Source organism: Cervus elaphus, chromosome 31 (genome assembly GCF_910594005.1).
Source record: "Cervus elaphus chromosome 31, mCerEla1.1, whole genome shotgun sequence".
Taxonomy (NCBI): Eukaryota; Metazoa; Chordata; class Mammalia; order Artiodactyla; family Cervidae; genus Cervus; species Cervus elaphus.
The window spans coordinates 41,359,008-41,377,102 of record NC_057845.1 but is presented as its reverse complement, the minus strand read 5'-3'; the positions used below and the strand labels follow the sequence as shown (position 1 = coordinate 41,377,102).

Sequence of the window (18,095 nt, the reverse complement as noted above, 5' to 3'; positions counted from 1 at the left end):
TCTACCTGCTTCCTTCACAAAGGGTTGGGGCACCAATTTCCTGTTGTTATGAGAACTGAAACATGCTATTTTACTTCAGAAACCTAGCGGATCAAATTAATATGTGTGTATTCATACATACATACACACAAATTAATCTGATACACATATATATGTGTGGTTGTTGTTCAGTTGCTAAGTCATATCCAACTCTTTGCAAGCCCATGGACTGCAGCACTCCAGACCTCCCTGTCCTCCATCATCTTCCCGAGTTTGCCGAAGTTCATGTCCATTGAGTCAATGATGCTATACAACCATCTCATCCTCTGTGTCCTCTTCTCCTTTTGCCTTCAATATTTTCCAGCACCAGGGTGTTTTCCAATGAGTTGGTTCTTCGCATTAGGTGGCCAAAGTATTTTATATGGCCAAAGTGTGTGTGTGTGTGTGTGTGTGTGTATAGTGTGTATATATATATATATATATTCATAGGATGTGTATATATAAATATGCAATAATTTTAATGTGATATATTCACACTGGTTTAAGAAGAAATTCTTAAATGAGTATTTATACACAGCAAAACATTATTTAATATTTTTTATACTTCTACTGAGATTATTTCATCCTTTTTAAAAAGAACATTTTTGTATCCTCTTCTTGAACTGAACCCTCATATTGGCTCCATGATGTGGGCCTTAGAGAGGTTATTATCTCTATTTTTAAACTGAAACAGAAGCGTTTTAGTGAAGTGAAGTAATTTGCTGAAAGATCCACAGCCAGCAGACCTGCAATCGCAATTCAGATCGCCTATAATGCTACTTCATTTTTAAAATTTCATATCCTTTGAGTCAAAATTGTAATGGAAGCTGATTTTGCTTCATCAGAGATTCTTTAGTTCCTTTTGTCGACAGCACGGAAGTAGGTGTCTCTGTCACATACACGCCCACAGTGATTGCTATGCAGGTGTGAGAAAATCAGGTTTTAGACAAGCATGCAGTGATCAGAACGCTCACCTCACCTGGGATTTAAGATTCTCGCTCAGTAGGTCTGGGTGGGAGCTAAGAGTCTGCATTTCTAAGATGGCCCAGATTCCATTGATCCACAGCCACGCTGTGAACAGCAATGATTAGGTAAGCTGTGAAGTGAAAGAGAAAACTGTGATGAGAAAAAGAATTTTGTCCTTTTTTTATTTTGTTTTGTTTTTGTGTGGGGAGTAGTTTCTTTCCTGAAGAAAGAGGCACTACAGTGATTTTGGCCACCTGTATCTAGTTCTTTGACTCCCAAATACCTACATCTTTGCCTTCTCACCTGTACCCCCAACCACCCCCACCAGAACATCTGTGCTCACATAACCTGAATTTTTTTCACTTGGTCAAGTTGTACACAAACTTCTGTGTACCACAGAAGAGATTCTTTTGAGTTAATAAGCATCATTCACTTTAAAAGATATTTTTTATTTTTAATTGTAGTAAAATGCACATAACATATAACTTGCCATCTGAATTGTTTGTAAGTGTACAGTTTGGTAGTATTAAGAATATTTACATTGTTGTATACAACCAATCTCCAGAAAGTGCTCACCTTGCAAAACAGAAACTCCGTACCCATTAAACAACTCCCCATTTCCCCTCCCCCCACCCAGCCTCTGGAAACCACCATTCTAAGCCTCCTTCAAAGGTGCAATTATCTCAAAAAAGAGTCCTACTTGCCCTTCACATGTTTGTGCGACAAAGGAAAGAGCACAGATTTGGAGTCAGAAGTGATGCCAAACTTAACAACTTAGCTCAGTATCCCAGACTGTCTCATTCTGTATTTGCAAAACGTGGAATTTCTTCTCTATTACCTTGTTGTAAAGATCAAATGTTATAATAAATGCACCTGAAATTTTTGCAAACTATGTCACACTACACAAATGTTACATTCTTATTGTGACTCATGCCCAGAGCATATGCCCTGAAGGAGTAGCAGTTTTGGGAACAGGTTGTTTGAGATCTTTAAAGGGCTGGGATGCTTTGGTGAGACACAAGGAAGAAAGATCTATCTGAAGGTTTGGGGGCTAATCGATGATACCTCTCCTCTCTGTAGCTCAGTTGGGAAAGCAGTTTGAGGGAGAGAGAGATGTAGCAGCCAGAAAGATGGATGTGATGATCTTACCTTTGTTACTGGTAAAGTAGTTTGGAGAAAGTGCCTTAGATCTGTGAGCCAGGGGGTCCCACTAATATTTCATCCCTGTATTCAATGTACTTACTCTCCCTGGTCATGGGAAAATTTTGATGATTCAGGATTTCTCTGTAGGGACAGTCTCCTTTACCTCATTTCAGAGAATAAACCTGGACAGCAATGCAGATCCAAAAGTAACTCCAAAGGGGCTAAGCCACACATGCTAGTTCCCTCCTCCAAACCCATCAGGTGGAGTGATTGAGGGATGATAAGAAAGACCAGGAATGTTAGGTAATAGAGCTCCTCCCTGTGAAACCATGAAAGAATCTGCCTGCAATGCAGGAGATGTGGGTTCGATCCCTGGTTCAGGAAGATCCCCTGGAGAAGGAAATGGCAACCCACTCCAGTATTCTTGCCTGGGAAATCTCATAGACAGAGGAGCCTGGTGGGCTACAGTCCTGGGGTTACAAGTTCAGACACAACTTAGTGACTAAACCACCCCTAGCACTAAGCAAAGCTCATTTCCTACCAACACCACCCATCACCAGCACCACACACCTGTCCCAACCACCCCCCAACACCACCCCATCACCACCATCACACACCTGTCCCAACCACCCCCCCAACACCACCCCATCACCACCACCACACACCTGTCCCAACCACCCCCCAACACCACCCCATCACTACCACCACACACCTGTCCCTACCAGCCCCCAACACCACCCCATCACCACCATCACACACCTGTCCCTACCAGCCCCCAACACCACCCCATCACCACCACCACACACCTGTCCCACCCCCCCCCCAACACCACCCCATCACCACCACCACACACCTGTCCCTACCAGCCCCCAACACCACCCAATCACCACCACCACACACCTGTCCCTACCAGCCCCCCAACACCACCCCATCACCACCACCACACACCTGTCCCAACCACCCCCCCAACACCACCCCATCACCAGCACCACACACCTGTCCCAACCACCCCCCCAACACCACCCCATCACCAGCACCACACACCTGTCCCAACCACCCCCCCAACACCACCCCATCACCAGCACCACATCCCTGTCCCTACCAGCCCCCAACACCACCCCATCACCACCATCACACACCTGTCCCAACCACCCCCCCAACACCACCCCATCACCAGCACCACACACCTGTCCCAACCACCCCCCCAACACCACCCCATCACCACCACCACACACGTGTCCCTACCAGCCCCCAACACCACCCCATCACCACCATCACACACCTGTCCCAACCACCCCCCCAACACCACCCCATCACTACCACCACACACCTGTCCCAACCACCCCCCAACACCACCCCATCACCACCACCACGCACCTGTCCCAACCACCCCCCAACACCACCCCATCACCAGCACCACACACCTGTCCCAACCAGCCCCCCAACACCACCCCATCACCACCACCACACACCTGTCCCTACCAGCCCCCAACACCACCCCATCACCACCACCACACACCTGTCCCAACCACCCCCCAACACCACCCCATCACCAGCACCACACACCTGTCCCAACCACCCCCCCAACACCACCCCATCACCACCACCACACACCTGTCCCAACCACCCCCCCAACACCACCCCATCACCACCACCACACACCTGTCCCAACCACCCCCCAACACCACCCCATCACCACCACCACACACCTGTCCCAACCACCCCCCAACACCACCCCATCACCAGCACCACACACCTGTCCCAACCACCCCCCCAACACCACCCCATCACCAGCACCACACACCTGTCCCAACCACCCCCCCAACACCACCCCATCACCACCACCACACACCTGTCCCAACCACCCCCCCAACACCACCCCATCACCACCACCACACACCTGTCCCAACCACCCCCCCAACACCACCCCATCACCAGCACCACACACCTGTCCCTACCAGCCCCCCAACACCACCCCATCACCAGCACCACACACCTGTCCCTACCAGCCCCCCAACACCACCCCATCACCACCACCACACACCTGTCCCAACCACCCCCCCAACACCACCCCATCACCACCATCACACACCTGTCCCAACCAGCCCCCAACACCACCCCAGCACCACCATCACACACCTGTCCCTACCACCCCCCCAACACCACCCCATCATCAGCATCACACACCTGTCCCAACCACCCCCCAACACCACCCCATCACCACCACCACACACCTGTCCCTACCAGCCCCCCAACACCACCCCATCACCACCACCACACACCTGTCCCAACCAGCCCCCCAACACCACCCCATCACCACCACCACACACCTGTCCCAACCACCCCCCCAACACCACCCCATCACCACCATCACACACCTGTCCCTACCAGCCCCCAACACCACCCCATCACCAGCACCACACACCTGTCCCAACCACCCCCCCAACACCACCCCATCACCAGCACCACACACCTGTCCCAACCACCCCCCCAACACCACCCCATCACCAGCACCACACACCTGTCCCAACCACCCCCCCCAACACCACCCCATCACCAGCACCACACACCTGTCCCAACCACCCCCCAAGACCACCCCATCACCACCACCACACACCTGTCCCAACCACCCCCCCAACACCAGCCCATCACCACCACCACACACCTGTCCCAACCACCCCCCCATCCCAGCCCCCAGACACCAAGAGCTGGGAGAACAGCCAGGGCCATGGAAAATCTGTCCCTAGTGTTGACCTTTGCCCAGAAAGGAGAAAGGAAGGTATTAATATTTTATTTCTTATTCCTTCACCGAAATGTTTTACTAATTCTAGGACTTAGAATTCAGTCTAAGACACTCAGATCTACACTTTAGCTATATTATGCCTTAGTTATGTGCTAATTTGTAAGCTGGAGAGAAAAAAATAAAGACCAGTTCAAAAGCTCTTTCTGTTGAAACAGCCAACTCACCTACTTGTGGAAATTAGCAGCCTGCTGGTAAATTGTGTACTTAATCAGTTTTAGAGATCTAAATTATCATAATGGAGAAAGAAAATGGTACCCTTGTTTTTCATAGAAGAGTCTATCTTTTCTTAACATGCTAATGACATTTTTGGGACTTTCCTGATGACTCAAACATTAAAGAAACCGTCTGCAATGCAGGAGACCCATGTTTGACCCCTGGGTTGGGAAGATCCCCTGGAGTAGGAAATGATAACCCACTCCAGTATTTTTGCCTGAAGAATTCAATGTACAGAGGAGCCTGGCGGCTACAGTCCACAGGGTCACAAAGAGTTAGACATAACTGTGCATAGCACCGCAGTGACATTTTTCTTAAGATAAAAGTGTGGATGCTCAGTGAGACGACTCAGCAGAGTTCTGGGTGGCTAGCAAAACCACCAAGGGGACTATACATAGTTATTCTATCCTCCGATCCAGAGTTGAATATATTATTAATGTTATTGTTGGCCATTGGTTAGTAATTCAATCCTGATGCTATTTCATGTTTATTTTACCCATTTTCATATTACTATGGAAAGTTTCCGGGACTAAAACAAAAAGGGACAACATAACTCGAATATGGTTCGCTGGTTAGTTTACTAATTTCACAATATCGTCCCTATGTGTCTTGAATTCAGTAAAATATTAGGCTTTTGAGTCAGTACAAATGAAATATACGTTTTGGCAGAATTTACTCTGCAGCCTCCGATTGGAATTCAGAGTACTTTCATCCAGCGGTAGCCTGTCCATATTTGTTCATTTTTAAACCTCCCTATAGATCAAAAAGAGATTTTGTTTTCTCAGAAAGCAATTAGTGATAGCTGCTTCTGGGACACAGCTCTGTACCAGAAAAGAAAAAGTGAAGTCGCTGTCCGACTCTTTGTGACCCCATGAACTGTAGCCTACAGGCTCCTCCATCCATGGGATTTTCCAGGCAAGAGTACTGGAGTGGGTTGCCATTTCCCTCTCCAGGGGATCTTCCTGACCCATGTATCGAACCCGGGTCTCCCGCATTGCAGGCAGACGCTTTACCATCTGAGCCACCAGGGAAGCATCTGTCCCAGGGAGAACCACTATCTCCCTCAGAATAAAACCTTCAAGAAATATAGTACTTACATTCAGTCAGGCAGTGGAGCCAGAAAGCAGTGATAATTCACTCCTTAAAAAAAAAAAAAAGCCAATTTCAACTTGTTTAATTGAGCTGTGTTAATAACATTTAAAGGTACTTTTCAACAAAAGTGGGAAGGCTTGACCAATTTTCATTTTAAAAGAGCAGGCAAAATCATTGGCTACCTCCATCCCACATTCAAGCATAAATGGATCACCAGATGCTATTATTCTGTTTTGGGACGGAAAAAAAAAAAAACAAAACACAGATTAAGCACACTGCTATGTTTTTTCTAAAAAGGAAAACTACATTGAAAAACAAGTCCATTTAGTTGATACATCATATTCCATTTCGATTCACAAACTTAGAGCAAACAATTCACACTACTCAGAAACAAAAAGAAACACCTGAAACAATGTTCCCTCTTGGGGAAACAAACATTGAGTGTTACAGTCTATCAGGCCAGGACTAAATCAGAAAACATTTTCAATTACAGTTGTAGTACATTTATTTGTATAATGCTCAAATATTTGTATAATGCTCGCTGCTTAAATCCATATTAAAAATGGATGTCTAAGATGATGTTTTCCATTTATGATGAAAATGACTTTTAATCAGACACCAGAAGCAAAACTAGAGTTTTACTCTTTAAGCAAAGCATTCTTTGTATTTATTAAAACTGTTTTAAAAATCTGATTGTTTTAGATTTTGACTGTAATTCCTTCTCCTAAAACCATATTCATGACTTACTAATAAAGTCTTTTTGTTAGATTTCTAGAATGTACAGTATTGAGGCAACTCAAGCCATGGCCTTCGATGGTTGTTACCGTGACAGTAAGATTGACATGGACCAGACTTCCTTTTCTCTACACTCAGAAGAGGACGCCTTGCAAGCAAGATGCATAAGCAACCGCAGTGCAGATTCACCTCGGATAAAGAGGAGAAAATCCTTAGGAGGGCAGGTTGGTAGAATCATTCTGGAGAACAACCATGTCATTGACACCTATTCAAGGATTTTATTTCCCACTGTGTACATTACGTTTAATTTGTTCTACTGGAGTATTTATGTTTGAAGAGGAAATCCCAATTGATAAAATGTGTTTGGAGTCAGATTATGTTAAAAACAACAACAACAACAAAAACCACCAACTCTTAACTATAAAGTTGGATGGTGCCAGATTAAACTGGAGTCAGCCAATCACCTGTCCTGTCCTAAAGAAAATGTGAAAGTTGACTGATTTACATCAAGGAAAGAGTTTAAGGTCTTAGGAGAATTTGGCTCTATCAGTAAGGGTCACAGGCATGCATAGGATGGAAAACCAATTTCCATAGGGAAGGGCTTTGTACCTACTTTATCTGGAGTCTCCTTGCTTTCTAAATGTAAATTATCTGCATTTGAGTGAAAAATTAAGCTGGACTATGCCCATGGTGGCTCAGATGGTAAAGCGTCTTCCTACAATGCGGGAGACCCACGTTCAATCCCTGGGTCAGGAAGATCCCCTGGAGAAGGAAATGGCAACTCTTGCTTGGAAAATCCCATGGATGGAGGAGCATGGTAAGCTATAGTCCATGGGGTCGCCAAGAGTCGGACACAACTGAGTTTTCACTTTCAGTAAAAACTTTTCAATGCCAATAATTCAGGGCAACTCTGTTCCTTAGTGCTAGCCAGCTGACAGATTCCCTGGCAGTACTGGATCTTTCTGAGGAAGAATGTTAGTATCAAGGTGGCACCACGGACTGTCACACAGCTGAGATCCTCATGAAGAGATTCCTTCTTCTGTCTCCAATCACGTCTTTTATCCTATTTTACTATTGTTTCATGCATTATTGACGCGAAGCAGGACACAAAATCTAAACGTCAGTCTTCCCATCCTAATATGAAGTTGATATTACACATTAATTTTCAATAATAGCATCTTGTAGTTATAGCTTTCATACCTTTTCGGAGGTATTTAATTAGTTTCCTTTGTTTACCAAATGTTTATTGACCTCCTACATGTGCTGGGTACTTTATTAGGTGTCATATATACTAAAAGAATGAATACAAAATGACATTCCTGCCATCGGTCAATGCACAGCAGAGTAGGAACAGTGAAATGGCAGCTATAGTAAATAATAAATGTAATGGATGTTAAAGTAGAGGTATATGTACTGTGCTACCGAGGTTCTGTGAAAGGGATGCCAAAAGAACATCCACAATGGGATGTGCACTCTTAATTTATAAACTATTAGAGATACTTCCAGACATGGGGTTGAGTGGAAAACACTGAATGAAATTTATGTATCCTGTAGCGATCTTTAGTAACTTTGGTTGAACTAAGTAAATAGGGTCAGGTGGGTATTAAATAAATGTTTGGTAAGTAGAAAAAACCTCCAATGATCAGCATTCACTTTGTAGATTGACAGTGTGCATGTTCTCATGTTGAGTTTTTGTGAAAAAGATTCCATTTAGAGATAAGCTCTTGATAGGAGGTATGAAATATTTCTCATCCTATTTTTATTTCTGGGATTGAATTAAGGGAAATAAACAGTGTATTACTTTCAAGTGTCTTGCCATTTATTTTTTAACCATAAATTGAACTAAAATTATTTGAATTATTTCATGCCAGGTGAAGAGACAAATAACGCCCTACTTGTTTACCAAAAACATTGGTTTTGGTTCTCTATTGTTAATGACATAATGTTCTAAAAACTTATTTTCCTCTTGGGTGCAAATTCTTTTTCTATTATGATTTCCCTCATGGGCAGGCTAATTTGGGGATATTTCATTCTGTTTTCTTAATAAAACTCTCCAATTCTTTCAAAACTTTCTAAGGATTATATTTTTCTAGGAAACTGTCCAGAGTTGTGCTAGGTTAATTTATTTTAAAACTTTCTCTATTTGATTGGAGATAGACAATAAATAAAATTTAAAAACCCGCTATTAAATAGTTTTTAAGCATGACTTAAAAGGGATAATATTTTCTAGGATTATATTTTCAAAATGTAAAGCAGATTAATATCCTAAGTGGATCTTTGAGAATTTGTAGCTATTATTTAAGCAAAATACTATAGTTGGATTAACATTTCTGCTTCTGATATACTCTGTATATAATTGATAACCCCCCGCAAAAAAAAGAGGGAGACAAATCTGCAAATGAACAAAGCAGATCTACACAGTTCCCTTCTGACTCTCTAGTTTTTCAGATATTGCCTCCTTTCTTCTATTTGAACTGTAACATTCAGGACATCTAATGCTTCCCTTGGGCATATTCATTTCACAATTTAAAATCAAATGCATCATTGAATACATTTGGCAATCTAGACTAGAAAAATGAGTCTCTATCACACTGCATTTACACTCGGCATTCCTCTCGAGGACCATTAATGCACAATTGTTGGCCAACCAAACGTAACTTTTGTTAATGTCTAGAAACAGAGACATTTTATTTTTCAGTAATAAATGCCTAAAATATATTTGCTGCTCAAGAGAATCATTGGAGCGTTCAGAGTAAGCTGCTAGGATTTTAGCTCGTTTTCTTTTCAGATCAGTGACTTCTTGATAATAGTGAGGACAGAGCTCTTTCTGTGAGTTTCATTTCTGCTGGGGAGCAACAGGGTTTCTGGGTTTGGTTCTTATTTCATGAAAAATGAAGTCACACTTACCTGGGAAATCTGTGAGTGACAGACAGCATATAATGGTTACCTCATTGTGATTTTCACTTCATTTACTGATTACAGTCTGGAGCAGACTGTGTGTGATTGTTTGCTGAGGGGATAAGCTTGGATAAAATAGGAGGATTTCAGAAAATAAGTTGCTTTCCAAGCTTAAGAAAAAGCCAGCCAGCTCTATAAACTGACTAAATTTAGAAACAGGCTATTTTATAAGGATTGTGCTAAAAAACCTATGAGCAGATATATTTTAACTTTATTGTTTTTTTTTCTGATTACAAAAGAAATACAATTTTATTATAAAAATTAAAAACACCAATCAGCAAACAAAATCCACCTAAAGTTTTCATTTTAATGAATATTCTTAGAGTTTTTCTATGCATAACATTATATATTTCTAACAAAATCATTTTGTATGCATTTTCATTTATTGATGTAAACCCTTATGTCATGGGCTTCCCTTGTGGCTCAGCTGGTAAAGAATACACCTGCAACTCAGGAGACCTGGGTTTGATCCCTGGGCTGGGAAGATCCCCTGGAGAAGAGAAAGGCTACCCACTCCAGTATTCTGGCCTGGAGAATTCCATGGACTGTATAGTCCATGGGGCTGCAAAGAGTTGGACACGACTGAGCGACTTTACTCACTTACCTCATACCAAACACTGTTGGGGATACAGTAACCGAAGAGGGATAACTCCCTGACTTATTCAACATACATTCTGTTTGAAAATGTGTCTAAACTGTGCTGTTTTTAGCCAGGTTTTCTTCCTTGGATTATAAGGAATATTTTTTTCAATTTGTTTGATTTTTTTCATTGACAGCTATGCCATTCTCCCCCCTCCCCCACCCCCCACCCCCGCCTCCAGCCAAACTAATCTTTATCCACACAGAACAACTCACTGAGTATACCACCGTTTACTTCACCCATCTCTTATGGGACATTTGCTTTATTTTCCACTGTATGCTATTATAATGGGTTGCAATTAGTAGCATAAAAAATATTGATAAGTGACATTGTTTTAGAAACAAATGAAGTTTCTAGCCATATCCAAGTTTCAGCATTTATTCTCTTTGTAGAATCCCTGTTTGCTATTAGAATCTGCCATGTCAGACTCACCTATCTATCTGGAAGCCCTTGGGTATAGATTACTGTTACTGAAGGAACTTTTTATTTTAAGTTCATTTTTTTCCCCCAAAGCCGAGCCCTCATGTATGAATATATATCCCCTGACATGCCCTGTGTATAGAAAAAGTTTCAGTATTGTATAAAATACTTACATTAAAGCAGTCCAATTTGTTGGAATCTGGCTTCCTTCCATGATTTTATTGCTGCCATAAACCATCTTTGTAAGTAGGAAAACAATGGAGATTACAAATAGTTGCCTATGAGTTGCTACAAAATCATAGTTTATGGTACATTGTCTTAATCCTTGCAAGCGGGTGAGTTTTCATGAATGAGATTTCTCGTTTTGTTCTGTGCCACTCATAAGCTTGTTCAAATCACACACATAAATGCACATGTACCTTTTTTACATGAATATTAATGAGGAAAATAATTATATCTACTTCTATTTTATGCTGAAGGTCAAAATTTCAATGAGATTAAGTAACATCCTCAAAGAAGCAAGAGAAGGAGGTAGTAAGGAAATTGCCATTTCAACTAAAATTCTATACCTGGTGTTCCTGTTATTTCCTGGCAGGAACTTAGGCAAAACAGTCAGTTACGTTCCCAATGACCTCACTTTGATGGAGCCACCCACTCTCTTCTTGTAAACATTGTTTTAAAACACTAGATCAAACTGTAAAGTCCTGCCTAACTTCCAAGTCCTGTCGTTGTTCACTTGGTAAACTGTGTCTGACTCTTTTGAACTGCAGCATGCCTGGCTTCCCTGTCCCATCTCCCTGAGTTTGCTCAAACTCATGCCCATTGAGTCGGTGATGCCATCCAACCGGCTCATCCTCTGTTGCCCCCTTCTCTCTTCTCTTGCCCTCCATCTTTCCCAGCATCAGGGTCTTTTCCAATGAGATGGCTCTTTGCATCAGGTGGCCAAAGTACTGGAGTTTCAGCTTCAGCATCAGTCCTTCCAATGAATATTTAGAGTTGATTTCCTTTAGAATTGATTGGTTTGATATCTTTGCTGTCCAAGGGATTCTCAAGTCTTCTCCAGCACCATAGTTCAAAAGCATCAATTCTTTGGCGCTTAGCCTTCTTTATGGTCCAACTTTCACATCTATACATGACTACTGGAAAAACCATACCTTTAACCACATGGACCTTTGTTGGCAAAGTGGTCTTTGCTTTTTAAAATGCTGTCTAGGTTTGTCATAGTTTTTCTTCAAAGTATCAAGTGTCTTTTAATTTCATGACTGCAACCACTGTCTGCAGTGATTTTGGAGCCCAAGAAAATGAAATCTGACACTGTTTCCACTTTTCCCCATCTATTTGCCATGAAGTGATGGGACCGGATGCCATGATCTTAGTTTTTTGAATGTTGAGTTTTAAGCCAGCTTTTTCACTTTCCTCTTTCACCTTCATCAAGAGGCTCTTTATTTCCTCTTCACTGAGATCTGCATACATATATATGAGGTTGTAGATATTTCTCCCAGCAATCTTGATTCCCTCTTGTGAGTCATCCAGCCCAGCATTTTGTATGATGTACTCTGCATATAAGTTAAACAAGCAGGGTGACAAGTCTTGTACTCCTTTCCCAGTTTGGAACCAGTCCATTGTTCCATGTCCAGTTCTAACTGTTGCTTCTTGTCCTGCATACAGGTTTCTCAGGAGGCAGGTACTATGGTCTGGTATTCCCGTCTCCTCAAAGTCCTATCACTTTCCAATTGCAGTTTGACTTCCCTGGATTTGATTAAAAAACTTGAATATTTTTTTCCTCTTGTAAAGAAGTTATAAGAGACAAAATGCATGGTATAATTAAGGAGATTTTTTTTTTTTTAAGGCTATTGCAATAGGAAGGATGCTCGTAATTAGGAACATCTCAAAGAAAAGGAAGGGGACTGAGAAATCCAAAGAGAGCTATAAACAAGAGAGAAACAAGAGAGTCATATCCACTGAGGAAAGGCAATGGTGGGGGTTAACTCAGAATGTATGAAAGCAAGGTGGCCAGTTCTCAGAAAATAAAATGGTGAGGGTGGGTTTCAACCTTTGCTATGCTTTGCAAGAACACAGGAGCTGCAGAAAATGTTCAGCATCATCAGGTGTTCTTCAATCCCCTGCTTAATCGTAATGCTTTTGGTCAACAATGGGGCCAAAGGTGATGACAGATTTCACAGTCACTGGGAAAAAATTACCAGTTTTCTTTTCAATATATCGCTACCTAATTTGTTTTAGGGAAAAAACTGGACTGTGTTTTATTATCAGGTCTTTTGAAGGATGAGCTATTACTTTTAAACCTAGGATTAATGTAGAAACTTATTTGTACAAGAGTGCTTCAAAGGCTTTCTACAAATTTGTGCTACTTAGCTGATCACTTTTTGCCTTAGGCAGTCAAAAGTAGATGAAGTTATAATGTCATTACCAACTATTTTTAAACCTAGGGTGAACTAATAAGGCTTTCTGAGGTTGATATGCAAGCCTGTGTCCTTTAAAAGTGACATATACATTCTAATAGCTCCAAGAAAACTAGCTGAACAAGGCATCTGAAGAAAGGAAGTTCTTGCATCCACATTGATTTCTTCTTTTCTTCAGAGAGCATTAATGCAGGTGTTTCAAGCATTTTGCACTTTAATAAAGAAGTGTTATTAACACCACTCATTAAATACATTTTTAGAGCTATCATACCACCCCAAAATAACTTAAAATATGTTTTGTTAATTAGATGTATCTTGAATGAGGTCATATTTAAATTAAATGGTGAATCAAGGTGAAAGGAGGCTCGCTTGGATCATGATAAACACCTTTTAAATAAATATGCAATTCAGGTAGACAGAAAAGAGAAGGCTTTGTGAACGCAAGCTCTAATAATTTAATATGACCGGTAAAGATAATATGAATTTGATGTAGGAGAGAAAAATAAAACAAAGGAAAGGCCAAGGTGGAAGCTGAAAATGTGACTGATCCATAAAACGAAGTCTTAAAAGTCCCATATATCTTGGGAAAAGATTTGGATTTGAATGTAGAGTTAATTATCTTTGATTATTTTGGATAATATCCTGGTCTAGATCGATGCAATCAGATAACTATTGCTCATTTGAACAAAAAATGATGTGTCTTTGGGTAATCAAAGCAATTAAATTACACGACGGTCACTAAGCAATCAATACAATATGCCATCTTGATGCAAATAACCCATTTCAAATTACTTTTATGACTTTATCATTTGCCCCTTTTATACAGTGATTTTACTGGTGGGAAATTTCCAGTGAGTTCCACTTGGTTACCATTTATCACATTGTTGAACCATAGTTTTATGCAAAACAATTGGAACTTGGAGGTACCAGCAGAAAATGGCTGTATTTTTCATCAGTCATTATCAAACACGCTTTATTGGTGATTCCTTCTCTTCCCCTTGCTGACTTCTCAGGTGAATTCCATTGCCTCTTGGATACTTTGAATTGTCAATCAATCCAGTCAGTCAGTCAACAAGCATACAATACACACACCAAACATTCACTTTGATAACAGCGATACTAACTTTAGCTGCTTAGTGATACTAATCAGCATAGACTGATTCAGGTCTGTTTTCCCTCCCGCCAGCTCAGGCCTGCACCCTGAATTGAGGAAACTGTCCAAGGAATAATGTAGAATCCGCTCTTTCATCCCTCCCTGCCTCCCACCCTCCTCCCATTCCACCAGGTTCAGGGGCCAGGAAGGGATGGGGAGGAACAGGGAAAGAACTGGCAAGTCTTTTACTGAAATGATATGTCTTTGAGCTGACTTTGTTGATGTCCTCTGGGTAGCAGGTAGGGCCTGCCTTGGGCAGACAACCAGCGCCCTCACACAGGGCCTCACCCTTGGAGTTTAACTCTGCAGTGGCTATCTTGAAATTGTGAATAACATAATCTCTGACTCTGTTTTTGAAGGGAAGTCTTTTGGAACAACTGGCATGTACCAGGCTTGGCACGTGCCCCTTTGCCTCCCACCTGTGAGATCGGTTCTGGACCTTGCTTTCTCAGACTCCCCACCCAACCCCCATCCCCATGGCAACCAATGTCCCTGGCTTCCCTCTGCCCCGGGAGAGGCAGGTACACAGACCCGGGGTGGGAGGGGGGGTTGGACCGTGTGCACATCCCACACCGTGTAACTGCCCTGGGCTGGCAGGGCCATGGCGTGTTTGGGGGGTGACTGGACTGGGGCAAGCCTCTAACCACCCCGTCCAGGTAAGGAGTGTGCCCCCGGTGGAAGGCTGAAGTCTTCAGCTGGTTTGCTGTGGGTTGGGGCTGTGACCAGTGCCCCAGGAATTGGTTTCCCCACGCCTGGCCAGGGCACAGCAGTATGGCACCAGTGTTTAACAGGTGGGAGAACTCGACAGCCTGTGAGGCGGGTGCTCCTGTGCATACGTGGCTCCAAGAAGCACTGAAGGGCCCTCCTGCGTGTCTGCACTCACCTTTCAGGTTTTCCTATGCTCCCAAGAACATGACATTAAATACCGCAACTTGAAAACAGCACCATTGTAAGAGAGAGAGAGGAGGCCAAAGAAAGGAACCATTTTAATTCTGAGTATCTTTAATGACACTTTACCCCTACCTTGGACTTCCCTGGTGGCTCAGACAATAAAGGATCTGCCTGCAATGCAGGAGACTCAAGTTCGATACCTGGGCCAGGAAGATTCCCTGGAGAAGGGAATGGCTACCCACTCCAGTATCCTTGCCTGGAGATTCCATGGAAAGAGGAGCCTGACAGACTACAGTGTATGGGTCACAAAGAGTCGGACACAACTGAGTGACTAACACTTTCACTTTACCCCTCCCTTTGGAAGAAGCAGCTCCATGCTTTCATTTCACACTGAGCTCCACCAATTATATAGTTGGCCCTGATACAGCTGTTCAGATGTTGAAGTTTTCAAGTGATGCAGACAAAGGTTCTTTTGGCGGTCTGCACATTGGGGTGCGTTGAAATTCACCCTGAGACCGCTGACTGACCTCCTGTGGCCCCATACCTCCTTTCCGGCCCATGCCAGTGGACCCCTCAGCCTCTTAATGCTTGGCCTTCATCACCTGCTACGTCACTCTCTTTGACAGGGTACCATCCAGATGTACCAAACCCAGGTACTTTGCACACCACCCACTCCACCGAGAAGATGCTCAATGGTCCTTGACTTGACAAAGGATGCTAGAGGTGCACTTGGGCCTCAGAGCGCTGCCCCCTCCTTCAGGATCCTCCAGGCAAGAAGCAGCCATCTGGGTTTCCGTTCACAAGGCATTCCCTCAACTCCACAGGCACGACTCAGGGATCCAAGACCTTTGTAAACACACTGGGACTCCTGTGATTGCAGACCAGCACAGCCCACCGCTCAGCAAACAGCCAGCTGCCTGCGGATGCCCCAGGTCTCTCTGTTGGCTCAGGAGTCCCTGCCAGTTGTCTTGGGGGAGGAAGGGAAATGCTACCGCAATCTCTGCTACGCTGATGCACAATCTGCCCTTCAGTTTCCAGTCTTCTCTTTATATACTCTGGCTGTGGGTGCTGCTCATGGAACCTGTTCAGGCCTTCTCAGTGAGTCCTGCAGGGCAGTATTGAGCACCTCCTCCTGAGAAGTGTGGCGTGTAACTGCACGACAGTATGAAGTTAAACGCTGGGTGGGGACTGCTACTAAGGTAGTGGTTCGCCACAGAGAAATTATGTAGGGTCTAGAGACATTTTTGGATGTCACAACTTGGTGTGGGTACCACTAGCATCTAAGGGGTAGAGGCCAGGGATGCTGCTACAATGCAGGTCATCTCCATACAAGAAAGAATTATCAGCCCCAAATGTCAGCAGTGCCCATGGTAAGAAAGCCTGCCTTTGGCTAATAACTTAGTCTCCTGGTACCTCCTTTTCCTCCCATGCAAAATGAGATAACTGTAGCATTCTTCTGGTAGATTTTTGTATGGATTAGTAAGTTTGAGTACACAGTTTTTAAAAGTGCCTGGGAAATGGTATGTGTTCAACAATGGTAGATGTCTCCTGTTTTAGGGCTTTCATTGAAATTTCAAGTAAGAATTTCATTAGGTATATGCCTATACAAGTTATTTCATCAGTTTATGCATTCATTTTTGGAAATATTTGGTATTGTTAGTTTTGGCAAGCATAAGATAAGGGTATACGTTGTTCCCATTGGCTTGTCACTTGACCATCAGAAACAGCTTCTGGTCTCAATCATCTTAACAGAATGAAATAAGGACTTCCTTTGTGTCCCGGCTGTCTGGAGAGCAAAGAATTGCACAGGCCAGAGCACAGGTGAGCAGTCGATCCTCTGCCCACTGGTTCCACGCCTCCCTGCCCAAAAGTCCTGATGAGTCAAAAGGAGTGTGTTAGGCCTTAGTTACTCAAATAATTCCTCTTTGTTCTTTGCTTTTACAGCCGGTCTCAAGAATTTCCAGTATCCTTTTTAAATCAGGATTCTCTCTCCGGGAGCAACATGATAGAAATTACAGTTGACTTAGTACAAAGCAACACAGCGTAGCAGAGCGCCCCAAAGAAAGAGATGGAGAACCTGGACCACTAACTAGCCCCTTAAACCTGGGCAGCTCACTTCCCTCTTCCCGGCCTCAGTTTCTCCATTCATTAAAGGAACAGGATTGTACTAGATCACGTCCCCCCAGATCCTGAGCCTCATCCTTCACCAATCAAGAAAATCCCTCATTTATTTCCTTTAATAGCAAAAAAAGAAATCTACGGGCATGAACTCCGAACACCCCTCCGCACCTAGACACTAGGAGTGGCCCCTATCGCCGTCGGTTGGCCAGCCGGGAGGCCCGCTCAGAGCAGGAGGGGCCTCCCCGAGCATGCGCGCACAGCGCCGCGCCGCCCCGCCCCCGGCCCGCGCCGCCCCGCCCCCGGTCCGCGCCGCCCCGCCCCCCCCCGCGCCGCCCCGCCCCCGCCCCGCCCCGGCCCGCGCCGCCCCGCCCCCGCCCCGCCCCGCCCCCGACCCGAGCCGCCCCGCCCCGCCCCCGGCCCGCGCCGCCGCCTGTTCCGCTGCAGGCCTCGCGCAGCTGGCTTGAATCCGGTGAGTGCATCCGTCCCGGCCTGGCGTCCGCCTCTAGGCTGTCTGGGATGGTG

At 44.0% G+C, this 18,095-nt stretch overlaps 2 protein-coding genes across 3 annotated transcripts in view; both read left to right on the top strand.

The window, feature by feature from the left end:
• GABRR3 (gamma-aminobutyric acid type A receptor subunit rho3) overlaps positions 1-7,697 on the top strand; it is a 46,647-nt gene extending 38,950 nt beyond the window's left edge. Inside the window, exon 9 of the mRNA XM_043893050.1 lies at positions 7,003-7,697. Coding sequence (XP_043748985.1) covers positions 7,003-7,305 — 303 coding nt within the window. The 3' untranslated portion in view covers positions 7,306-7,697. The remainder of the gene's footprint in view (positions 1-7,002) is intronic.
• Positions 7,698-17,950: 10,253 nt separating this feature from the next.
• RIOX2 (ribosomal oxygenase 2) overlaps positions 17,951-18,095 on the top strand; it is a 32,425-nt gene continuing 32,280 nt past the window's right edge. For both annotated transcript variants that reach the window (XM_043892635.1, XM_043892634.1), the window contains exon 1: positions 17,951-18,042. The gene's annotated coding sequence lies outside the window, so the exon portion shown is untranslated. The remainder of the gene's footprint in view (positions 18,043-18,095) is intronic.